This window comes from Oncorhynchus keta, chromosome 25, assembly GCF_023373465.1.
Source record: "Oncorhynchus keta strain PuntledgeMale-10-30-2019 chromosome 25, Oket_V2, whole genome shotgun sequence".
Classification (NCBI taxonomy): Eukaryota; Metazoa; Chordata; class Actinopteri; order Salmoniformes; family Salmonidae; genus Oncorhynchus; species Oncorhynchus keta.
The window spans coordinates 12,613,258-12,638,091 of NC_068445.1; the positions used below are offsets into that span (position 1 = coordinate 12,613,258).

Below are 24,834 nucleotides of genomic sequence, written 5' to 3' on the forward strand. Positions count from 1 at the left end.
TTAGTCAGCCACCAATTGTGCAAGTTCTCCCACTTAAAAAGATGAGAGAGGCCTGTAATTTTCATCATAGGTACACTTCAACTATGACAGACAAAATGAGAAAAAGAAATCCAGAAAATCACATTGTAGGATTTCTAATGAATTTATTTGCAAATTATGGTGGAAAATAAGTATTTGGTCACCTACAAACAAGCAAGATGTCTGGCTCTCACAGACCTGTAACTTCTTTTTTAAGAGGCTCCTCTGTCCTCCACACGTTACTTGTATTAATGGCACCTGTTTGAACTTGTTATCAGTATAAAATACACCTGTCCACAACCTCAAATATGTATGTCCAATTTGTAAGTCGCTCTGGATAAGAGCGTCTGCTAAATGACTTAAATGTAAATGTAAATGTATGTCCAATATGAAAAAATATTGTATTTAAGATGATTTGGCATTCTTTAAGGGCTCCACAATGAGCAGTGACGCTCCTCTGCGTGTAAACCTGAAGTTCTCCTGAGTAAAATAGACACCCCCCTTATACTGCAACACAACGTAGAGAAATTGTGTATGGTGCAATAAATTACAAGAGTACATACAAAAAAATAAACATTGTTGACAGTCTTGAAAAAATAATAAATAAATAAAACACATATCTCATTTAAATACTTTAATTATTATTTATATCATAACTAGTATAACATTTATAGATAATTGTGCACATTGTCCATCGTTTTCGCCAAATTATTAATTTACAAAGCGGAACTGTTATGCTGAAGAGTCCAAAAATCCTTGACCCAGAAGAACTTAGTTATTCTTGCACTCTTCAGTGGCGTTTTGTTTGTAGTTTTCTCTGAATATAACCATATGGCCAGTTAGCTTACTAGCTAGCTGAACAGAACTGTATGTGTACACTAGAAACCATTCCTCAACAGTTCACAAACGTCAAAGCTGTAGCTACCACTTTGAAGGATCTAACCGTTAACTTAGTGAGCGAATCGACCATCAAGTCGACCTACCAGATGTGAATAATGCTAACGTTATCTGTTAGGGTAAGCTAATTTCGTTGTTAGCTAGGCAGTCCTAGCCAACACCCTCATGAGGCAATCCAACTCCGGAGAATTAGCTAGCTACCATCTGTAAACAAGTCTGACTAACTTGGGTTTTGCATCTAGCAGCAAAGAACAATCCAACAGAATGTCAGGTAAATGTAGTTATGTTCTAGCTAGAGAGTGATTTTGAAATGTAGAGTTTGGTAGTTGACCCCACTTAATTTAGCTAACGTTAGCTAGCTAGCCACCAATTTAAACAGTGGAGCAAAAGCACACCATCCATTTCATGACATTGTCACATGTGAATACTACTTGCTTTCTATATCAGTGGTGCTAAAGGAATTTCCAATCCACGAGAAAAACATTAATTAACTAGCTAGCTAGTTTTGTAAACATGATTTGAATTCATTTAGAGAAGCTTGCCAGAACAGCAAGTAACAGACAGACTTAGGCCCAGGTGAGGACCAGTATCTATGATTGTGTACTTCTTTGCATCAGCCTCATATCTTGTTTTTGACAGGTGATGCCATTCTGCTGAATGTACCTGTCATTCGGCAGCTGTACCACTGGGACTGTGGATTAGCCTGCGCAAGAATGGTTTTGAAGTACGGGAACATTTCGTCATATACTTTACATACACGGTACACAGACTTGCATGTGTCGGCATTTTAGCTACAGTAGATACAGAAAATTGTGAAGCTGAAGACCTCATGCATGTCACTTTTTGTCCATGATTTGGCAGGTACCTCCACCCTGTGAGTGATGAGGAGTTTCAGGGTGCTTGCTGGGAGCTGAAGCTGACGGAGAGCGTGTGGACAATTGACTTGGCCTACCTCATGTGCCAGCTGGGGGTCAGGTACCGCTTCTGCACTCAGACACTGGGTGTTGACAAGGGCTTCAGGAATCAGGTAACGAGGCAACACTTTGTAGACCATCACAAGAAGTACAACAGTTATAATGTATAAGTATATTTCATTGTCATGTACCCATTAAAAGGAGACCATTGCGCTCTTCCGGAAGTTTGGTTGGTGCATAGAACCTGTGAATTCACACTCAAAAAGATGTCGCATAGCTTTTTTTTTCATTGCATCAGGGATAATGTGCACAGATGTTTCAGCTTTGCGGCATTCTTCAGTGTGTAGAAGGCGGCTGCTAAAATGTCCCTGATGAAATTAGTGAAATAAATAAAACGATTCTAAAAATGAAGTAAGCTTTATGCAACATCTTTTTGAGTGCGGACCCATCACACCTTTTTTGATGTAGCCCACCATAACAAACATCCTTAATTAATTAACCTGAGACTCTTATCATGTGTTTGTTCCTTTCATCTTTTTCCAGTCCTTCTACAAAAAGCATTTTGACACTGAGGAAGACAGAGTGAACAAACTGTTCCTTAAGGCTGAGAGCAAGAATGTCGTGGTGAAACAATGGTTAATTAACTTTGTGAAGAATAAAGACAAATTGTTCCAAAACTACCAGCTTGTCTGGTTAGTAATAGTTGTTTTCCAGACCTAGAGAGAGAATAACTAACAGATCCTAACTTTCTCCCTTTTTCAATGTCACCTGTAGCTCTGTGACAATTCAGGAAATCCAGGAACATGTTGACCTGAGCCATGTGGCCATAGTGCTGGTCAACGCTGTGGTTCTGGTGTGTGAACTCTGCTCTTCGCCTGTCAAGTACTGCTGTTTCCTGCCTGTGGGCCAGAAGTGCTTCTGCAGGAAGCCAGAATACCAGGGTCACTTCGTGGTGGTGTGCGGCTTCAACCGGAGCAGCGGCTGCATCTTCTACAACAACCCTGCCTACTCAGACCGTGAGTGGTCCCTCTACACATCTCTAACAGTTAACAGGGCCACTGACATACCAGACCCATATATCATTAAGTATAAGTGTGGAATAAATCACATTGTATTTTGAGCATTGAAGTTCTACATTTAAACGCTTCTTAATAAATTGCACAATAACATTGACACCTGACCCCTGCATGGTGCATTGCATGAACATGTAACCAGAGGGTGAAAGGTTGACCATGTTCTTGGCAGTAAGCACAGGGAAATTGAGTAAGAGTGAAAATATCACATTGACAGAAAGCCTTTGGGTGTTTTACTTGCAGGCGTGTGTTGCACCAGCATTAGTAACTTTGAAGAGGCTCGAATGAGCTACGGGACAGATGAGGATATTCTGTTCATCTTCAAGGAGAGCTGATGGTGGCGGTGCAGATGACGATGCAGATGGTCTCCACATCATCATAGCGTCCCATCCTCACTATGATGACACAACAGTGGGTCTACAGGTCCCTGAACAGGGACTGCTGGTTCCAGCTCTGGCCCAGTGTTGTAGATGGGCCTGGGCTGTCCACTCCAGTGCTAACATGGCTGATTGCTCACAGAACATACAACACCACTCCAACGTCACCACACATAGCCCATGCTAGTCGTCCGTGTCTAAAGGAATAACAGCTGAAGAGATCAACAAAGCAAGTGTCGTTTTTATGTTGGTTGGGGGACAAGCAGATAGATGAAATAGAATACATTTTGACAGTGTCCCCTTTTGTTTAGTTTTAGTTGATTCTACCAATTGACATTGAAATATTTAGCAGTGCAAGCCTATAAATCCTATTCCTAATGCTGAGTGGACAAAATGCCAATGACACTCAAGTTGTTTCTTAACTTGGAGACGAGGGCAAAACAATGCACATACGAGGGCTTACGGCAACATGATGCTTTCTTAATGGTTTATTCTGGTGTCATGCTATTTGTCATGCAAGTCTGATGGGCCATGTATAGCTGCTTTCCTCCCCTAAGACTCGCCTAGTCTTATTTTATTAATAGTTTGATTTGTATTTATTAAGGATCCTCATTAGCTGCTCAGCTGCTCCTCCTGGGGTCCAGCAACATTAAGGCAGTTATATAACGTTTAAAAAAGTACACGACATTACATTTCATAACACTTTGCCCAATACATATAGTGTTCCCTCAGTCCACTACTCCACTATCACATATTTACAATACAACATCCATGTGTACGTGTGTGTAGAGTGCGTGTCTTATCATGTGTATGTGTGTGTGTCTCTTCACAGTCCCCGCTGTTCCATAAGGTGTATTTTTATGTTTTTTCAAATCTGATTCTACTGCTTGCATCAGTTACCTGATGTGGAGTTCCATGCTGCCATGGCTCTATGTAGTACTGTGCGCCTCCCATAGTCTGTTCTTGACTTGGGGAACGTGAAGAGACCTTTTGTGTCATGTCTGTTTGTTAAACTTAACTTATTATTTAGAATTAGCTAATAACGGAATAGAGGGAAAATTGTTTTTGAAGGACTCAGGTAATTAATGTTCATGAAGTCTGATGTGTTGTACTACGATGGCAAACCCATTTCAAACTAATTTTCTTAATTCAAAACGCCTCAACCAATAGCCTGTTTATGGAACCAAATCTGCCCGGCAGGCTTAGATGTCGGCAATCGGAACATCATGTTCAACCTCAGCCAGCTGCTTTGAACAGACTTTGCTCTTGTTGTGTACACCAGTTAATCAGTTAACTTCGTTTTCATCGGAAGGTCCCTTTTCAGGGTTGCACTACATGCCTCAATCTCCATGCTCTTTAAGTTAGAAAAAAGAGAGAATGGAGACAGTGTAAAGTCTGAAATACTCAGTCCGGGGTATGGATGCTTTGTAGGTTTTTCTTCAGTGTATGACAACGCTACAGTAAGGTTTTAAAGGATTTCGATCATAAGATGTTTTCTGTTGAAAACTGCAATCAAGTAGAGACAACACATCTTTATTTAATTCTCATTCAACATTTATTTTTACATTTTGCTATCATGGATGATATTGCACTATGGTATTTGTACCAGCCATAATTATGTATTATTTAATTTATATTTTAACAAGATATTTTCCCAATCTACTAATTGGGTGGGAAGACAATTTATTCCTGGTTGTGTACTTGTTATCTATTAAAATGGCAAACTTTTTTTCTTACAATTCCAATTACGTACTGTAATCAATAAAATAATTTTAACAAATGGCTGGCTTAATTGGTCTGTTCATACTCTTGATGGCACTAGACATGTCTGCCTCAACAGTGACTTCATGTCTACAGTGCAGCCCGTCTCCATGTAGAGGTCCCTTCAGAACGCATGGATCTTCTACTCCTTGATAATGTTGGGTTTGAAGTCCTGCTTGGTGGCCCTGGTGAGCTCCTCTGCATACTCTCCATACCTCCCAGTCATCTGCAAATAGTTACAGTGCAAACTACTTCATGCAAATGTACGGTAATAGACAAGGGTCGTGTTATCGCCAAACTGAAAGGTAGACCAGATAGTGATGTCTGTTAGGCAAACATGCATTTCCAATAAGGACGCAATGAACAGCTATTACTACCAAAAACATGAGCTGAAATCATGTAAATGATGGCCCACGGTATGTACAATTCTTGTGAAATAAGGTTCTTATGAAAGTAGTTCACCTTAAAACTCCATTTGTCACTGATTTGCCTGGTCAGGTTGAGGTCCATTTCGGTCACAAGGAGTCCGTCACGGGTTCTGGACAGGCCTGGTGAGCGGCTGCCATCCGGAGCAGCCACATAGCTTGACCCATAGAAGTACCCGAAATCTTGGTGAGCTATAAAATAACAAAGACAGGACTCTAGTTGACAATGAGTTTTTCAATAATACTAGTCAGAGGAATCCCAACTGAATGACAGATGGCTCATGTCTACCTAGTCAGATTTCACCTACGTGTAACAAGAGTAGGGCAGGACTGCATGTTCAAAGTGACACTTTATACATGGGTAATGAAGTCTTTAGATATGAGTATGGAAATAACGTTCAGAAACATGACACTTGTTGACTTGGCTGCTTTCCCCAGGCCTGTTCTGAGTGTCAACAGCAAGCAGACACTTTGCTTTTGGGGTATGGCTCATACAGTGACGACCAAAAGTGTTTGGATAGTGACACATTTGTTGTTTTGGCTCTGTACTCCAGCACTTTGGATGATACAATGAATATGAGGTTAACGTGCAGACTGTCAGCTTTAATTTGAGGGTATTTTCCTCCATATCGGGTGAACCGTTTAGAAATTACAGCACTCTTTGTACATAGTCCTCCCATTTTAGGGAACCAAAAGTATTTGGGCAAATTCACTTACACAAAGTATACAAAACATTAAGAAAACCGTCTCTTTCCAAGACAGACTGACCAGGTGAATCAGTCTTGATGTAATTTGTTAAATCCACTTCAAATCAGTGTAGATGAAGGGGAGGAGACAGGTTAAAGAAGTATTTCTAAGCCTTGAGACATGTACAGTCTGTGTGCCATTCAGAGGGTGAATGGGCAAGACAAAATATTTAAGTGCCTTTGAATGGGGTATTGTAGTAGGTGCCAGGCACACTGGTTTGTGTCGAGAACTGCAACGCTGCTGGGTTTTTCACACTCAACAGTTTCCTGTGTGAATCAAGAATGGTCTTAATGGGAAACAGACGCATCACAAATCCTCAACTGGCAGCTTCATTAAATAGTACCAGAAAAACACTAGTCTCAATGGCAATAGTGAAGAGGCGACTCTGGGATGCTGGCCTTCTAGGCAGAGTTGGAAAGAAAAAGCCATATCTCAGACTGGCCAATAAAAAGAAAAGATTAAGATGGGCAAAATAGCAGACACTGGAAAGAGGAACTCTGCCTAGAAAGCCAGCATCCCGAAGTCGCCTCTTCACTGTTGACGTTGAGACTGGTGTTTTGCGGGTACTATTTAATGAAGCAGCCAGTTGAGGACTTGTGAGGCATCTGTTTCTCAAACGAGACACTCTAATGTACTTGTCCTCTTGCTCAGTTTTGCCCCCGGGGCCTCCCACTCCTCTTTCTTTTCTGGTTAGAGCCAGTTTGCGCTGTTCTGTGAAGGGAGTAGTACACAGTGTTGTACAAGATCTTTAGTTTCTTGGCAATTTCTCGCATGGAGTAGCCTTCATTTCTCTGAACAAGAATAGACTGACGTGTTTCAGAAGAAAGTTCTTTGTTTCTGGCCATTTTGAGCCTGTAATCGAACCCACAAATGCTGATGCTCCAAATACTCAACTAGTCTAAAGAAGGCCAGTTTTATTGCTTCTTTAATCAGGACAACAGTTTTCAGCTGTGCTAACATAATGGCAAAAGTGTTTTCTAATGATCAATTAGCCTTTAAAATTATAAACTTGGATGAGCTAACACAACGTACCATTGGAACACAGGACTGATGGTTGCTGATAATGAGGCATTTCCAGCTACAATAGTAATTTACAACATTAACAATGTATTTCTGATCATCTTGATGTTATGTTAATGGACAAAAAATGTGCTTTTCTTTCAAAAACAAGGACATTTCTACCTGACCCCACGGTAGTGTACATCCATGTAAAATTCTTGACAGAAAGATGCAGTTGTGAGTTGAAATAGAGATATGCATATGATTATATTTTGTCACAGACAGGATAAGGCAGGAGAGGACAAAGTAATATGCATGATATTACGCTGTCCTAAAAAAAAGACTAAAAGATTCATACCTTTTTTTCCATCCCCAGAGGTGAACTCATTGTTAAAGTGCTCCTACGTAAAACAAGAGATATCCTTGTCAGAAAGAGAATCATGATGGCACATACATAATGTAATTTACACCAGCTGTGAAGTCTAGCAGTGGCATATATGGCTATACACAATAGAAGGAATACCAGTATACTGTAGATAATTGGACTATGGAGGCAGTAGGGGGCAGCATAAAATAGATGTTACAATGCCTCTAGGACTTGGCTCAATATTAGATGGTTGTAATAGAGAAAGATGTGCAACAAAATAATCCTGTCTTTGGTGGTACTTACTGTCCCAACACGGTTGATTCCACAGGTGAAGCAGTGGTTTGCTATAGCTGCATTCCTAGCCTCGATTGACCACATGGGCTCACTGAGTCCTCCAACTGTTGCAGAGGGGTTGAAGATGATCTCTGCTCCATTCATGCTGTACATGAACCAGTTGAGAGGGTGATGGCGCCCATAGCAGATGTTCACAGCAATCTTTCCAAACTGGGTCTGAAACACTTTGTGGCCAGTGTTTCCCTCCATGTAATATGTGGACTGAGTTAGAGAGGGAAGAAAAATATGTCAAAGCAAAAGTCTGTGCATATCTGCATCGAGTACAGTATATCTTCCATAAAAACATGTAAGAGGTGAGCATAACAAGGTTACATGTAAGGAAATATAGAAACAAAAGACAAAAATTAAAGAAGGTTCAAATAAAATCTCATAGAAATACATTAGACCTGAAGAGGTTAAGGAAATTGTTGATACTGTAGGTGTCAGTGTAGGACAATACACATGAGCAATGAACATGTCATACATGCCATGTCATCTGCATGAGTATGCAGAATCCATTGACCTGTAAATAGGTTTAGTGGATGACATGACCTATTGAAAATTGCCCGAAATGAGCGTGCACCCATGTCTTCCTAGATACACCATTGTGGGAGCTGGACATTAGGACTTACTGTTTGATAAACAAATAGGACACGATTCGATTAATATGTACACGGTGATCTGCTCAGAACTTGTTGTACACTTTCAGTGCATTCGGAAAGTATTCAGACCCATTGACTTTTTCCACATTTTGTTACGTTACATCCTTACTCTACAATTGATTAAATAAATAAAAAATCCTCAGCAATCTACACCCCATAATGAAAAAGTGAAAACAGGTTTTTAGATTTTTTTTGCCAAAAAAACTACTGAAATACCTTATTTACATAAGTATTCAGACCCTTTGCTATGAGACTCGAAATTGAGCTCAAATCAAAATCAAATCAAATGTATTTGTCACATACACATGGTTAGCAGATGTTAATGCGAGTGTAGCGAAACGCTTGTGCTTCTAGTTCTGACAATGTAGTAATAACCAATGAGTAATCTAACCTAACAATTCCAAAACTCCTACCTTATACACACTAGTGAAAAGGGATAAAGAATATGTACATAAAGATATATGAATGAGTGATGGTACAGAACGGCATAGGCAAGATGCAGTAGATGGTATCGAGTATATACATATGAGATGAGTAATGTAGGGTATGTAAACAAAGTGGCATAGTTTAAAGTGGCTAGTGATACATGTATTACATAAAGATGCAGTAGATGATATAGAGTACAGTATATACATATATATGAGATGAGTAATGTAGGGTATGTAAACATTATATTAAGTAGCATTGTTTAAAGTGGCTAGTGATATATTTTACATCAATTTCCATCAATTCCCATTATTAAAGTGGCTGGAGTTGAGTCAGTGTGTTGGTAGCAGCTCAGATGCATCCTGTTTCCATTGATCATCCTTCAGATTTTTCTACAACTTCACTGGAGTCCCTATGTGGTAAATTCAGTTGATTGGACATGATTGAAAAGGCACACATCTGTCTATATAAGGTCCCACAGTTGACAGTGCATGTCAGAGCAAAAACTAAGCCATGAGGTCGAAGGAATTGTCCATAGAGTGCAGAGACAAGATTGTGTCGAGGCACAGATCTAGGGAAGGGTACCAAAAATTGCCTGCAGTATTGAAGGTCCCCAAGAACACAGTGGCCTCCATCATTCTTAAATGGAAGAAGTTTGGAACCACCAAAATTCTTTCTAGAGCAGGCTGCCCGGCCAAACTGAGTAATCAGGGGAGAAGGGTCTTGGTCAGGGAGGTGACCAAGATCCTGATTGTCACTCTGACAGAGCTCCAGAGTTCATCTGTGGAGATGGGAGAACCTTCCAGAAGGACAACAATCTCTGCAGCACTCAACCAATCAGGCCTTTACAGTAGAGTGGCCAGGCGGAAACCACTCCTCAGTAAAAGGCACATGACAGCCTGCTTGAAGTTTTCCAAAAGGCCTCTAAAGACTCTCAGACCATGAGAAACAAGATTCTCTGGTCTGATGAAACCAAAATTGAACTCTTTGGCTTGAATGCCAAGTGTCAAGTCTGGAGGAAACCTGGCACAATCCCTACGGTGAAGCATGGTGTTGGCAGCATCATGCTGTGGGGATGTTTTACAGAGGAATAGACTGGGAGACTAGTCAGGATCGAGGGAAAGATGAACAGAGCAAAGTACAGAAAGATCCTTGATTAAAACCTGCTCCAAAGCGCTCAGGACCTCAGACTGGGGCGAAGGTTCACCTTCCAACAGGACAACAACCCTAAGCACACAAGCCAAGACATAGCAGGAGTGACTTTCAGTCTCTGAATGTCCTTGAATGGCCCAGCCAGAACCCGGACTTGAACCCGAGCGAACATCTCTGGAGAGACCTGACAATAGCTGTGCAGCAACACTCCCCATCCAACCTTAAAGAGCTTGAAAGGATCTGCAGAGAGGAATGGGAGAAAGTCCACAAATACAGGTGTGTCAAGCTTGTAGCAACATACCGGAGAAGACTCGAGGTTGTAATCTCTGCCAAAGGTGCATCAACAAAGTACTGAGTAAAGGGTCTGTTTTTGCTTTGTCATTAGAGGTTATTGTGTGTAGATTAAAAATATTTTAATCAATTTTAGAATAAGGCTGTAACGTAACAAATAGTGGAAAAAGTAAAGGGGTCTGAATATTTTCTGAAGGCACTGTACGTGTACATAACCTTTCAGACATAGAAAGCTCAGCATGTACTGCACGGCAAGTATGGCAGTAAAGTAGGGTAGGAGGTGTGCTGTCCACACATGCAAGAGCCCTCTCTGAACCCTGTAATTTAACTAATGCCAGTGTGCTTTCACTGTTAAATTCCTTGAGGCTCACTGGAAAACCATATTCTGTGAAAGAAGGAACCAGTTCCCTTGTTCATGGATAGGTTGTGGACAGAGGCACAGACCACCATGGGAAGAATCCATAGGGCCAGCTGTGAGACATACAGTACTGTATACTGGGTGTTTTGTCACTTCGTGACAAATTGGGCTGTATACATACAATTGTTTATTGATTGTTTGATCGCTGATAAAAAAAAGATTGATTAGTGTACTGACCTCGTTGAAGTCTCCCACTCGGGGAATGTGATTCTTCCTGGTTTTACCCAGCACGCTGCCCGAGTTAGAGACCACTACTGCCGTGTTCCACAGCACGTTGTGTACCTCCTCTCGCTCCAAAATGGGCGATATCACTACCATATTGTATTTCTTTGCCAGCTAAAGACAAACGAGAGCAGTTTTAGACATGGGTCATCATACAAAGACACAAGGCTGGAATTGCCCATCTTTATCAGCACACATACAGTATGTGTACATACAGGGATGTATTGTGGACAACAGCGCACTGCTACATGCTGGAATGCTCATCTCCGATGGGAGCTGGTGTTTTTTTAAACATGTTTTAGTCCCCAAGCTGAGCATGAATTCCCGCTGCAAACATTTATTATTCAATATTATTACTCAATATTATTATTCAATATCATTAGCTTGTGAACTAACCTACAGTACAACCACTCTGTTTCTTCATTCAACAATTAGGCCTATATAAATGTTGTAGAATGTGCCCTGTAATTAATCATAATGGAACATTATTTCACATGCTAAATAATACACTAAGGAGCAATGCCAATCTCCAATCTATGCAATGACATTATTTAACTGTTTCATATCTGTTAGTTGCTGTAAAAGGAATTTGTAAAACTTCAGTGTAGTTGTGCATACTTACTAACCATACTATTAAATGGCTACTACTGTGACTGTTCTCAGAGTATGAGTCACTAGCAGTGTTGCATTAGACATCTCACCTCACCTCACCTCTCACCTCTCACCTCTCACCTCTCACCTCTTGGCAGAAGCGGGTAGTGTATCCTTCTTCTGCAGACTCAGCAAATTCTGTCCACGGTTCTTTCTCCCGGGTACAGAAAGCAAAGGGCATAGCTGTGGTGGGGAACAAAGCAGGATCATCTCTAAAAACTCAAGGCAGTAAGAGTAAGGCAAGAGAGCAGTTAAACATCACTTTGGGTGCATATCATAAGTACATCTCTCAGAGGACAGAAAATATGCTCAAACTATTTGTCACATGATCCTTCTTTACACCATGAGAAGCATTTTGGTGCAAACTTCTGTGTACGCTTATCAATGCCGTAAATAGTTGTGGGAATGGGGGTCACCTCCCTTGCGGGACACTTTGGGGTGAGTTTAGTATGTTTCTATACTGGGAGACTCTAAGGAACCAGAGTAATGCACTCCTCATTCACAACACATCAAAATGCCATTCAGGAGCCAAAACAAATAGGACAACAGACTGTTTGGTGTGCTGCTGACGTCCCTATGACCAATTAAGGACAAATGAACCTACTGCCGTATACCCAGATCCTATCACCTTGGCTAATCCAATATCACCCTGTTATAATTTCTACAGTTACTGTAAAGTGAACAAGCACAATTTGTATCCTATTTAAAGTGGAATTACCGTATTCTCTGTAACAAATTGCACAAAGAAAAGTTTTGGGAAAGCATTGATAAGCTTTAATTAAGCTACATTTAGTTATGCCACTCACTCCAGGCCTCCTGAAAGCAGACAATGTTGACCCCACACATGGCCGCCACATCCACCATCTCACCAATCCTTTTGTGGAGCGCTGTGATCTGGCCAGAGGGATAAACACAGGGATCAGTCACCAAGCCTCATGCATCTTCTCAACACTGCTCATAGCAAGGACTTGAAAGTGCAATTGTAACTTCACATGCATATATAATGAGAAGGAAGAGAGAAAGCCATAGCTTTAAACAATATTGTAGTAGGCTTTGGTTGGTAAACTAAATGGAATCCAAGTAGTCATTCTTCTCTAACCTGATCCAGGACAGGGGCATCAGTGGGCAGGACGATGCGGTTTTGAATGAGGCCCACCCGGACAATTCTCGGGGTCCTGAGCTGCTCCGTGGAAGCTTCAAACATGTACCCCTGAAGCTCAAAGTCCCTCTCCAACGCTATCTCCATTGCAGCTGCTGGTAGAACCAACTTCCTGCAAGAGATTGTCAAATGTGCTGTAAACCTTTTAGTTTCAAGGAAGAAATAAATCAATATGTGGAGGGCCAGAAGGTCAGACAACCCTAATTACTCAGACAACAATTACTTCATTGACTCTCATCTGAGTTCACAGACTCTCAGCAAAACATGTACTGCTAGTAAAACCTACAAACAAGTGCATTTTTGTGTGATTGTAATAACAGTTGGCTAACTAACAAAATACCAAAACATTGTTTTTGATTGAACTATCCCTTTAATTTGGACACGGCTGCCAGGGTGTAACAAACATATACTCAGTGAAAGGCTCAATACTGCCCCCATCTACAGGCACAAATACAACAGAGGTTGAAAGGACACCTACTGGTCAAAGTCCACTTGATTGTAAATCATTAACTCACTACGCAGAACATCATAGTGAAAAGGAATCATTGGATAGGAAAAAAAAGACAGCAATATTTTCCTGTATATTTCACTTTATATTAGCAGTGTCAAAATGTGGCCATACATACTGTCCAAGTAGTTATGAAACTTGATCTATTTTCTCTGTTAGCCAACTATCCAGCAGATCTGACCCGCTTGCTTACAGCTGCACCAGGGTTGGACAGGCTTCCACTGTAGATTAAGACGCCATAGGAGCCAGTAGAATACAATAGATGACTGATAGGTGGTGCTGTGTTGAAGCCACCGTGTCTCCATCTTGGCACCTCAACCATTGTAAAAAAATGTTTTGGACGCTAATAGAAATGAATTTTTTAATGTCTCTATTTGTTTTGTATTTATGTATGTATTATTTTAAAGACACCTTAATGTATGCTTTTAAAATATATTATGTGATCTAAAAATACATTAATTCCATTCATCAACTCAAATTGCTCCTTTTGTAATGACCACCCAGAAACAGTGTTGCATCTTTTTTGGCATTGTATGCATGTAAGAAATCTGTGGCAAGGCATCAGTAGGTTTATAATTGAACACATTTATGAAGATTTTACACTATTGTGGAGAGATGTACTGTTTGAAAAACATTAAAATATATATATACACATTATTATTATTATTATTTCCTTTAAAGTATATATATTTTTATATTACTAATGTTACTGTCCCAACTACAATAAATACTTAAATACATGCAATTTTGTCAATTTAATACTGTAAAATTCCATTAATTCCTATGGAGGACTTCTACTGGGGAGTGTCACAAAGGAGCTGATTGGCTGACACTGTCATTACAAAATGACTGCTTTGGCTTCTGCTACCTAGTATGAGGACGAAAAGGAAATCTATCTTAACATTAATAAATGTGAACTCATAGCTGTCAAAGATTGTGTGACACCTTCATATTATGGTATTCCAGTAAAAGAAGAACTTACATATTTAGGCATAACCATTACAAAGGATCAGAAGTCTAGAGGCTTGCTACATTTTAACCCTCTTATTAAAAAAAACAGAAGCTAAATCAATGGCTACAGAGAGACTTATCTTTAAAAGGTAGAGTCCTAATAACCCAGGCTGAAGGTATCTCTCGACTAACATATGGTGCTCTATCTTTATATCTTGACAGTAAAATAAGCAAGGAGATAGACCAGATGCTTTTCAACTTTCTTTGGAGAAACCGTACCCATTACATTAGGAAAACTGTTGTAATGAACACTTATGAGAATGGTGGACTGAAATTCCTGGACTTTACTACTTTAAATAATACTTTTAAGATCAATTGGATAAAACAATTCCTAAGAAGACCAAATTTTATTCCTCATCATGTCTTCTCTACTTTTGGTGGCCTTAAATTCCTGTTGTTTTGCAATTATAATATTGACAAAGTTCTGCCAACCACTATATGAAGAAGTTTAAGGAAAACATCAACTCAAATTGCTCCTTTTGTAATGACCACCCAGAAACAGTGTTGCATTTTTTTGGGGCATTGTATGCATGTAAGAAAACTGTGGCAAGACATCAGTAGGTTTATAATTGAACACATTTATGAAGATTTTACACTATTTTGGAGAGATGTACTGTTTGGATTCTTTACATACAATAGAAATAAGCTGAAACATTTTTATGTAATTAATTTCATTATTCTTTTGGCCAAATTTCATATACACAAATGTAAATTTACAAACAGAAAAACACATTTTCGTACCCTACAAAAAGAAATTGAACTGTAATTTAAGACAGTTAAATGCTCTACTAACAAAAAAGCTGTTAGAATTGTAAGTATATGTATGTCCCTTAAGGTCCTTGTGTAATTGTAAAGTGATATTGTACCCCCTAGCTCGATTGTCCATTGTTTGTAATCTATGTATGCGTGTGTTCCCTCATGTGCTTTATGTATTGACTTGTTGTTAATTTAAAAAAAATACTAATTAAAAATTAAAGTTAAAAAAATTAAAGGACGAAAATGAAAGTTTTCCGGAAAAAATAGCAGTCTTTCATCCTTTCGATGTAAATTGGGATAAATTGACGATTCGGAGTACAATGTCTTTCTCATCACTCGATTGAGGTACGTTTTCCGAGTCATATCTCGTGCCGGCTCCGTGTTGTCTTAATCTGTACAGGAATACTGTCTGACCTAGTGCAGCTATAAACAAGCGGGTCGGATCTGCTGGCTAGTAACCTACAGACAGGATTTTTTTTTAACCCGGATAATGTTGCGTGCAGAATTCGACAACAACTCACTTGGTTTCTTTTCCAAACAAAATTCGTTTAACTTCTTTCAATTCCTCATCTGGAATATGTTTCTCCAATGTCTTCTCCAGAGATTCAAACGCAGACCCTGACATTTTGAGGCTCCTTCTGTATACTGTCCAAGTCTTGTGCGTGTGTTTGTGAATCCGATAGCCTAGTAAACCCACCCCTTCGACTATTGGGCAAAATCTACATGCGGAAATGCAACCAGCCCGATTCCATCACATTTATCATCGTCAAAAATCATGGTCAGCACTACAGGAAGTATGGTTTTGACAGGTCTCAGGTGTATTATTGGACTAGGGTAGGTCTACTGTGTCTACAAATGTACTGAACAAAAATATAAACACAACATGAAACAATTTCAAAGATTTTAATGAATTACAGTTTATGTAAGGAAATCAGTCAAGTGAAATAAATTCATTAGGCCCTAATCTGTGGATCAGATGACTAGGAATACGGATACATATTGCAACGACCCTGGGTATATACGCGCGGATATCGATATTGACTCTGCCGCTTGAGCATGCTTTTGGGACTGAACCGATAGCGCGCTGGACTTCGGGCAAGAAGATTGAGGGTTCGAGGCCTGCTCCCTGCCTTTTTCATAACAATATGTTGGCCAGAGATACATTTTTTTTTAAACATAGGGGCGTGGATCAGTATCTGGTGACCACCGTTTGCCTCATGCAGCGCGACACATCTATTTCACGTAGAGTCGATCAAGCTGTTGATTGTGGTTGTTGACCTACTCATCTTCAATGAAATGCTTACTTACAAGCCCTTAACTAACCAGTTTTAAGAAAATAGAGTTAAGAAAATATTTACTAAACAAACAAGTATATATATATATAGGCTATACAGGGGGTATTGGTACGGAGTCAATGTATGGGAGTACAGGTCAGTCGAGGTAATTTGTACATGTAGGTAGGGTAAAGTGACTATGCATAGATAATAAACAGCGAGTAGCAGCAGTGTAGAAAAAAAGGGGGGTCAATGCAAATAGTCTGGGTGGAGATTTGATTAATTGTTCAGCAGTCATGGCTTGGGGGAAGAAGCTGTTAATGAGCCTTTTTGACCTAGATATTGGAGGGGACTGGAACACGCTGTCTTACACGTCAACACAGAGCATCCCAAACATACTCATGGGGTGACAGGTCTGGTGAGTATGCAGGCCATGGAAGAACTGGGACATTTTCAGATTCCAGGAATTGTGTACAGATCCTAGCAACATGGGGCCGTGCATTATCATGCTGAAACTTGAGGTGATGGCAGCGGATGAATGTCACAACAATGGGCTCGTCATGGCATTCAAATTGCCTTAGATAAAATGCAATTGTGTTCGTTGTCTGTAGCTTATGCCTGCCCATACCATAACCCCACACAGCGCCATATACGTGGTCTGCGGTTGTGAGGCTGGTTGGACTTACTGCTAAAATCTCTAAATTGGTGGCTTTTGGTACAGATATGGACATTAAATTATCTGGCAACAGCTCTGTTGGGCATTCCTGAAGTCAGCACGCCAATTGCAGTCTCCTTTAAAACTTTAGACATCTGTTGCATTGGGACGTGTGACAAAACTGTACATTTTAGTGCTCTTTTATTACCCCCAGCACAAGGTGCATCTGTGTAATGATCACACTGTTTAATCAGCTTCTTGATATGCCACGTCTTTCAGGTAATAAGCGTTTTGTGCATATGGAACATTTCTGGGACCTTTTATTTCAACTCATGAAATATGGGACCAACATTTATATTGTTGTTAAGTACATATATAGGCTACCTTTATTAGTTGTTCAACTAATAATTTAATTGAAACATTATTAATTGTTGTGAATACATGGATAAGTAGGCTCAGGCTACATTTATATGCCTTTAATATGTTCAATGGTCCATATAGTATAATTCTCACATTAGACTGCAGTTTACACAGGCGGTCCAATTTGTAACTTTTTCCATTAATTGGTCTTTTGACCAATCAGATCAGCTCTTTTACATATAATTGGGCTGCCTGTGTTAACTCAGACAAATAATCATAGATTAGTAAAAAACAATTCTGGGCCAATACCAGCTTCTAGTACACACAGGAGACAAGCTACATGCAAGTGCCATTCTTACTTTAACCAGGGTGTTGTGTCTTTGGCTATGCCGGATTAAGTGATATGACATGCTATTCTATAAAATCCTTTCTCTGTAATTAATTTGACCTGATTGAGGTAATCACGTAAATGTAATTAACTAGAAAGTCGGGGCACCACGAAATAATATTTATAGAGCTGTTATCTTCCGAATAAACTCTTAAAGGCCTAGTACTATTTTACATCAATAGCAGTCAATATTAATCGTCACCTTATTTCAGTCTCATCTGAAAGTTGTAAATTCGGAACAGATATGACAGCTGGTTACACAAAGAAAATGGGGGTTGGGTTTGAGTGAAAGAGCAGGAAGACTGAAGAACAAAGGGAGAAGCGATGTCTCTATCGTAAATACAGGATCTTATGCATTCTAAATTACTGCCCATTTGGAAAAGGAAAACATAATGAATATTTACTCTGAGCTGCGCTTCAATAGGTTGGTGGTAGATGGAAGGTCGAGTTGCCCAAGAGTTCTTCCATCCTTTGAAGAGTGTCTATGGTGGTGAACAGGAAACGTTGTAGTGTCGTCGTTGTGTGGTAGATGGGATACTCTGTCTGTCCTCTCCTAGCCCACGTTTACAGCGGCCGCTGCTAACTCAACGGCTAGGAGATATCACTTCTGTAGCGAATAAGAGTTCAAAGTTCATACCATTCGCAACCAAAGCTCACGCTGAGGTTGGCTTCGTTCTGTAGTTATTATCTGAATGCTTCTGACATCGGATCGTCATCCTAATGTACCCGGAACAGGAGGTTACATTATCATCAAGGGCTTTTATATAGTGGAGAGAGAAGGGTGTGTTTCATAGTTTAAAGCCCATGTCTAACCCATGCCTAACCTTATGAAAACCCAAATCTCTCATTTGGAAGCTAAAATTACATTTAATCTTTTCACCAATAATTTTATATTTAAACATTTGAATTGCACAACAATTCCATGTGGATCTGATAACTATAATGTGTAGACTTTCCCAGATACAGTTTAGGTCGTCCTGACATCATATTCATTAAGTACCAATGCATATTTTCAACTGGTTCTATTACCGAAATATGGTTCCTTTCCCTCCACTTGTTTGATGTTCCCAGACTCTCTGATTAACAAAGGTTTTTCGAGAGTCCCTCTGTAGAGTCAAGAGAGAGGGAAGGGAGAAAGGTATTTATGGGGGGGGGGGGGTCATAAACCTTATCCACAGGCCAACACCATGACAAGAGATATGTGGGAATGTTAATTTATCAACCTAAATTTACCAAAGTAAAAAATTATTGGAGTGAAGAGAACCACAGCACCAACACAATTACATGTATGTGGTCCACAGCTTTCTATACATCCATGTCCATCACCATCTTTTTCAGCCTTCCTCCTCTCCTTTCTTCATATCTTTTTAAGTCTTCCAGGATGGTTCTTCTTGTTTCCAGCAGTGGGCTTGCGCCGGATCTGATTGACAGAACCTTTCCTTGAGGGACCACCCTTTTCTTCCTGCTCCTTACATGGGTTGGAGAGCTTCTTTAGGACCTCTGAGGTAGAAACGTTTACAAAAGTAACATACATAAGTATAGACAGTTAATACATATTAAGATACATATTAACCATCATCATCATACAGTCTTAAATCAGGCTTGATGTGGGTTTGCTTAAGGCTAGAGTACTGCAAATGTACAGTGACTAGGCAACAAAGTCACGTTACAGGTATTGTCCCATTAGGAGGCCACAAGTAATTACTTTAGACCATGCTCAGTGCCGGCACTGAATAAAGCCATGCAGTGGTTTCAGTCGGGCACATTTGCCTCAGTGCTGTGGATGTTTTTTTCATTACCTGCTAACTCGGGATGGCTCTTGTCAAGGTCATTTAGGAGTGGCACGTACTTCTGCCCTTCAGTCCCATCACCTCCTGGGGGAAATATGAAGTGAATTAAAGTTAACCAGTTTCATTACTGTAAAGTAACTTGAGTAATAATGACATTAACTTCAGCCATGTTAAGGCCAGGCACCACAGGCTAATAGATATTTTTTTCTTCCTTTACTCTCATCAGATTGAACCTTTACCAGTTGAAAGTATCCATAAATACAATAGATTATTTTATTACAATATGTGCTAATTTGCATATTCCAAGAATCTGTTTTTAAACACGTTGCTTCAAAGCAGAATGTTTTTTAAATGTTTTATTGTGATATGACACTCAATAGTCAGACTTTTACAGATCATTTTTTTAAAATATTGTCATTTCATGGAATTATTTAAAAAACACTATTCAGTTTACAGTCTAACCAGACACCTAGGTATTTGTAGATGTCCACATATTCTAAGAACCGTCCAGAGTAGTGATGCTGGACAGGCGGGCAGGTGCGGGGAGCGATCGGTTGAGGCATTTAGTTTTACTTGCATTTAAGAGCAGTTGGAGGCCACAGAAGGAGAGTTGTATGGCATTCAAGCTCGTCTGGAGGTTAGTTAACACAGTGTCCAAAGAAGGGCCAATAGTATACAGAATGGTGTCGTCTGCGTAGAGGTGGGTCAGAGAATCACCAGCAGCAAGAGCCACATCATTTATGTATACAGAGAAAATAATCAGCCCGAGAATTGAACCCTGTGGCACCCCCATGGAGACTGCCACAGGTCCGGACAACAGGCCCTCCGATTTGACACACTGAGCTCTATCTGAGAAGTAGTTGGTGAACCAGGCGAGGCAGTCATTTGAGAAACCAAGGCTGTTGAGTCTTCCAATAAGTATGTTAACTTGGCTTTCGAAGACCTTAGAAAGGCAGGGTAGGATAGATATAGGTCTGTAACAGTTTGGGTCTAGAGTATCTCCCCCTTTGAAGAGGGGGATGACCACGGCAGCTTTCCAATATTTGGGGATCTCGGACGATACAAAAGAGAGGTTGAAGAGGCTAGTAATAGGGGTTGCAACAATTGTGTCGGATAATTTTAGAACGAGAGGGTCCAGATTGCCTAGCCCAGCTGATTTGTAGGGGTCCAGATTTTGCATCTCTTTCAGAACATCATCTATCTGGATTTGGGTGAAGGAGAAATGGGGGAGGCTTGGGCAAGTGGGGGTGCAGAGCTGTTGACCAGGTTAAGGGTAGCCAGGTGGAAAGCATGGCCAGCTGTAGAAAAACGCTTATTGAAATGCTCAATTATCGTGGATTTATCGGTGGTTACAGTGTTTCCTAGCCTCAGTGCAGTGGGCAGCTGGGAGGAGGTGCTCTTATTCTCCATGGACTTTACAGTGTCCCAGAACTTTTTGGAGTTTGTGCTACAGGATGCACATTTCTGTTGAAAAAGCTAGCCTTTGCTTTCCTAACTGCCTGAGTATATTGGTTTCTAACTTCCCTGAAAAGTTGCATATCGCAGGGGCTATTCGATGCTAATGCAGTACGCCACAGGATGTTTTTGTGCTGGTCAAGGGCAGTCAGGTCTGGAGTGAACCAAGGGCTATATCTGTTTCTGGTTCTAAATTCTGGTTCTAAAAGGGGCATGGTGAGGAAAGTACCTTTAAAGAATAACCAGGCATTTTAAAGAATAAACCGCCCCCCCCTTCTAATTTCCTTAATTTTGTGGCTAGAGTCAAGTACTTTCTGTGGCACACATCAGAGTCAAATACTTTATATAGAACAAACTTTACGTCAGGCAGGATAGGCAACCGAAATTAATAATGAATGTATGTGTGTTATATTAAACAGAGGAGGGAGTAAAATGTAGGCAATAAACATTTCAGAACAACAACTAGTCAAATAAGACATGGGAGAGATGATTAATTTTGGACAATTTTGGGGGGGGGTTCTGGCATGTGGGAGCTTTTCGGCACAACACCGGAAAACAATATTTTGCATGATATATGATTCAACATGGAACGTTTTAAAATTAGAGGTAGAAGTTCTACATGAAAAATGCTAACGAGAACGACATTTATGGCAGGTGTAATTGACGGAGTTGAGATACAATTATACAAATCAAGTATTTATATACATTATTGCCGATTTATTTGTAGTTGCAAATGTCCCAAAATCTGAAAATGTACAAATGCAAGTAAAATCACAATTTTTGCCTGTGGTGCCTGGCCTTATCAACCTACCTATAACATATTAGTAGGCCTAGTAATCGTGTGTAGAGCAGGCAATGTGAGAAAACACTCTTTGATCCCATGGGCTCTTTAGACATACACAGCCTAGTGCCTTTATTATATTTGGAGAGACTCACTGCAGATGCGTATGAGAACGTAGCTGTGCCTCTCCTTCATCAGACTGCTGGCCTGCTCCATGCTCTTCTCCTTTACACTCAGGTTCACCAGCTCCCCTGTCCTGTCCATCAGGTCCACATAGTCTGTAGAGTACATCTGTAATGTGACATTTACACTGGGCTCTCTCAGTCTATTACATTTTCACTTATTGGTATTTACTCAGTCAGGAAACAATCTGTCCGACTGTTTCTATAATTTCCAGTCATTGGCAGAGATACCATGTGCATACAACCTCACACGGAAATGTACTGTATAATATATATCCAATAGTATTTGTATCATGCTTTCAGACTCTATCTTTTTTTAAATAATTTTTAAAATATTTTGTTTTATGTGTAATGCAATTTGCCTTTATGTGTTTGGACCCCAGGAAGAGTAGCTTGATGGGGATCCCTAATAAATAAAAATACAAACACTATCAGGTGCTTCTGAGGTTAAATAAAGAATCTAACACAACATATTGGAAGTTCAACTGTGAATTATTCTACACTGTGGGAGAAGTTCGGAACTGCACCTTGACAATCCAGATAACATCTCTCCTTCAAACTGTGGATGAAGTCTATCACCCTGCAGTTCAGGTTAAACAGTTCTGTTTGGCCCTCTTTCAAAATAACAAAAGAGAAGTATGTTTGTACATTTCCTATAACATTGTATTACATTCCTATGACATCGTACATCACAAAATTACATCTGATGTTTAAATGTGTTATTCTCAAATGATCTGTTTATATCTCCATAGGTCTCCGAAGGTTTCATTAGAGGTCAGCTGTTGGCCTCCATAGAGATGATGGAATTATACTCCATCACGATGATGATATAGCACTGTCTTTCACTTACCTCCAAACTGCACGGTGACAAACATTTCACCTTGTCTCTACACAAAACACTTCAGACCAGACCACTAAAGCCACCTCCCATAATGTTGCTACAAGTATCTGAAGCACTCACCTCTTCCATAGAGCCAAAGGAGTGATGAGTTTGGGCTTAGCACACAGTGCCACAATAGTAAAAAAAAAAAAAAAAAAATCTATGTTGTTGACTACTGTCATACTTAGTGACTAAGCTTCTGCACCGAGGAGGCCATTGTGAATGGCTTCTGCAGTTGCTCTGAGTAAACCAACAGTTGACAGGATACGTTATCCATTTGGCATTTTAAAGCCAGACCTGTAAACAGTTTTGAACTGTTGCAGAGCCAGCAACATGTTTTGTCTTATACACACATCGAAAGCACATTCCCCCTGGTTGATAACCCATCTGACTCCCCCTCGTCTCTCCTCTCCTTTCAATGGAAGAGAAGACAGAACCTTTTATGTGAGGGTAGTGTTCTTGTTTGTTTCCATGGAGTCAACACACAGACACATAAGTCCTCTGGCTTTTACTGCTACTTGTTGAACACGGAGGTCTGACTTAGATACGGTGGGGGAGGACTTAGCGGGTTTATTGTCAGCCGACCACTAACTGGGATTAGACTGACCATTACCCATAGATGCAATGCTACTCTACTATCTAGTGAATTATAATGACAAGACAGTTGTTACCATAAGCATCATCACAACAAATCTAAGAGAGAAATGACTTGTCTTTTGCTTAGAAACGTTAGGATCAGGGATCTGAGCTTTTCCTCTTTTTTCACAATACCACACACGTTGTATGTAATACATTCCACACATTCTGCACTTAACACCATAACAATGACCGGTACAGGAGATCATCTGAGGACCTCAGTCCATTCATGGCACGTCCCGCTGACTTGTATGCTACATCAAATCAAATTGTGTTTGTTACATGTTTCGTAAACAACAGGTGTAGAATAACAGTGAAATGATTACTTACAGCCCCTCCCAACAATAAATATAGAAAAACATTTTTTTTAATTGAAAAATAACAGGAGGGATAAATACACAATGAGTAATGATAACTTGGCTATATACACAGGGTACCAGTACCGAGTGGATGTGCAGGGGTGCGAGGTAATTGAGGTAGATATGTCCATATAGGTAGGGATAAAGTGACTAGGCAACAGGACAGATAATAAACAGTAGCAGCAGCGTACGTGATGAGTTAAGAGTTAGTGCGAAAAGGGTCATGATTAAACCATCAACACTGAACTATCAATCAACTCTTTCCCATTGTACGACCATGAAGAGAATGTGCGTTGTTACTGCTCAAATTACACTGTCAATCAGATGAGACAAGAGTACCAGACCATCTAACACTTGATAGATTGTACATGCCAGTGACTGAGGCACTATAGAGCCACTCAGTGAGAGAATTAGATTAGCCTTGTTCCGTGAGCACCATTTTTCATGGCCAAATGTACAGTAAACCATGTACAGTATCAGGATCACTGAGTCATGACAGGAAGGAAGCTATGTCTGTAACATTAGGTGGTTGCTACTTAAAGTCCCCAGGACATTCACAGTATTAGGCAAGACTGCCTTCTCTTCTTGTGCACCAGATGCATGGAATAATCAACAATCCATGTTTCATCTAGATATCTTACTGCTACTGAATGAATTTAAAATATTGATGGGAGACTCTGTTACGGAGGAGTGTAAATGCTTTTTTATAGGCTGGATCATGTTGTTGATCACATTGAGACTTTGGGTCTCAATGGGCTTTTCCTGGTTAAATAAAGGTTAAATAAACATGTTTTAAATGACCCTCCAGTCCCAGGTACAGTGTACTGTTGATATAGAGGTTAGCACAGTAAAGATACATTTGGGTGAGGATGGCATTGTTAAACACGTAAGTGGTGAGTGAAAGAGA

General features: G+C 40.1%; 3 protein-coding genes across 7 annotated transcripts; 1 reads left to right on the plus strand and 2 right to left on the minus strand.

The window, feature by feature from the left end:
* The first annotated feature begins 782 nt into the window (after nt 1–782).
* Nucleotides 783–5,061, plus strand: LOC118358212 (protein GUCD1-like). Of its 4 annotated transcripts, none has more exons than XM_035735771.2 (6): nt 783–1,186; nt 1,555–1,675; nt 1,777–1,942; nt 2,373–2,464; nt 2,604–2,845; nt 3,146–5,061. In XM_035735771.2, the coding sequence occupies exons 1-6, from the start codon at nt 1,180–1,182 to the stop codon at nt 3,235–3,237; spliced, it is 720 nt and encodes a 239-aa protein (XP_035591664.1). In that variant the 5' UTR covers nt 783–1,179; the 3' UTR covers nt 3,238–5,061. The 4 variants fall into 4 exon arrangements, with proteins under 4 accessions (XP_035591664.1, XP_035591666.1, XP_035591665.1 ...); XM_035735773.2 differs by having other exon boundaries at nt 785–1,034; XM_035735772.2 differs by having other exon boundaries at nt 787–1,186; nt 1,555–1,639.
* On the minus strand, nt 4,797–15,875 carry upb1 (ureidopropionase, beta). The gene is made up of 9 exons (XM_035735770.2): nt 15,689–15,875; nt 12,833–13,004; nt 12,540–12,627; nt 11,822–11,916; nt 11,038–11,196; nt 7,882–8,133; nt 7,570–7,612; nt 5,503–5,657; nt 4,797–5,266 (listed from the first exon to the last, which is right to left on the minus strand). Exons 1-9 carry the CDS (start codon nt 15,790–15,792, stop codon nt 5,183–5,185), a joined length of 1,152 nt encoding a protein of 383 aa, XP_035591663.1. The 5' UTR covers nt 15,793–15,875; the 3' UTR covers nt 4,797–5,182.
* A 1,523-nt stretch (nt 15,876–17,398) lies between these two features.
* Nucleotides 17,399–23,317, minus strand: LOC118357911 (uncharacterized protein C22orf15-like). 2 transcript variants are annotated; one of them, XM_035735218.2, is made up of 5 exons: nt 23,014–23,317; nt 22,580–22,666; nt 22,026–22,148; nt 19,644–19,718; nt 17,399–19,344 (listed from the first exon to the last, which is right to left on the minus strand). In XM_035735218.2, exons 3-5 carry the CDS (start codon nt 22,132–22,134, stop codon nt 19,202–19,204), a joined length of 327 nt encoding a protein of 108 aa, XP_035591111.2. In that variant the 5' UTR covers nt 22,135–22,148; nt 22,580–22,666; nt 23,014–23,317; the 3' UTR covers nt 17,399–19,201. The 2 variants fall into 2 exon arrangements, with proteins under 2 accessions (XP_035591111.2, XP_035591112.2); XM_035735219.2 differs by lacking the exons at nt 22,580–22,666; nt 23,014–23,317 and having other exon boundaries at nt 22,026–22,441.
* Between the last annotated feature and the right edge of the window lie 1,517 nt (nt 23,318–24,834).

Bases quoted from the DNA above. Each gene is read 5' to 3' on its own strand.
- LOC118358212 (XM_035735771.2), top strand. The intron at 1,676-1,776 runs GTACACAGACTT...ATGATTTGGCAG, and splicing joins TCATATACTTTACATACACG to GTACCTCCACCCTGTGAGTG. The intron at 1,943-2,372 runs GTAACGAGGCAA...ATCTTTTTCCAG, and splicing joins ACAAGGGCTTCAGGAATCAG to TCCTTCTACAAAAAGCATTT.
- upb1 (XM_035735770.2), bottom strand. From the start codon at position 15,792: ATGTCAGGGTCTGCGTTTGAATCTCTGGAGAAGACATTGGAGAAACAT. The intron at 13,005-15,688 runs GTGAGTTGTTGT...AATCTCTTGCAG, and splicing joins TTGTTTGGAAAAGAAACCAA to GAAGTTGGTTCTACCAGCAG. The intron at 5,267-5,502 runs GTGAACTACTTT...AACTATTTGCAG, and splicing joins GTGACAAATGGAGTTTTAAG to ATGACTGGGAGGTATGGAGA.
- LOC118357911 (XM_035735219.2), bottom strand. From the start codon at position 22,161: ATGTACTCTACAGACTATGTGGACCTGATGGACAGGACAGGGGAGCTG. The intron at 19,719-22,025 runs GTGAGTCTCTCC...TATTTCCCCCAG, and splicing joins CGTTCTCATACGCATCTGCA to GAGGTGATGGGACTGAAGGG. The intron at 19,345-19,643 runs GTAATGAAAAAA...TTTCTACCTCAG, and splicing joins GAGCCATCCCGAGTTAGCAG to AGGTCCTAAAGAAGCTCTCC.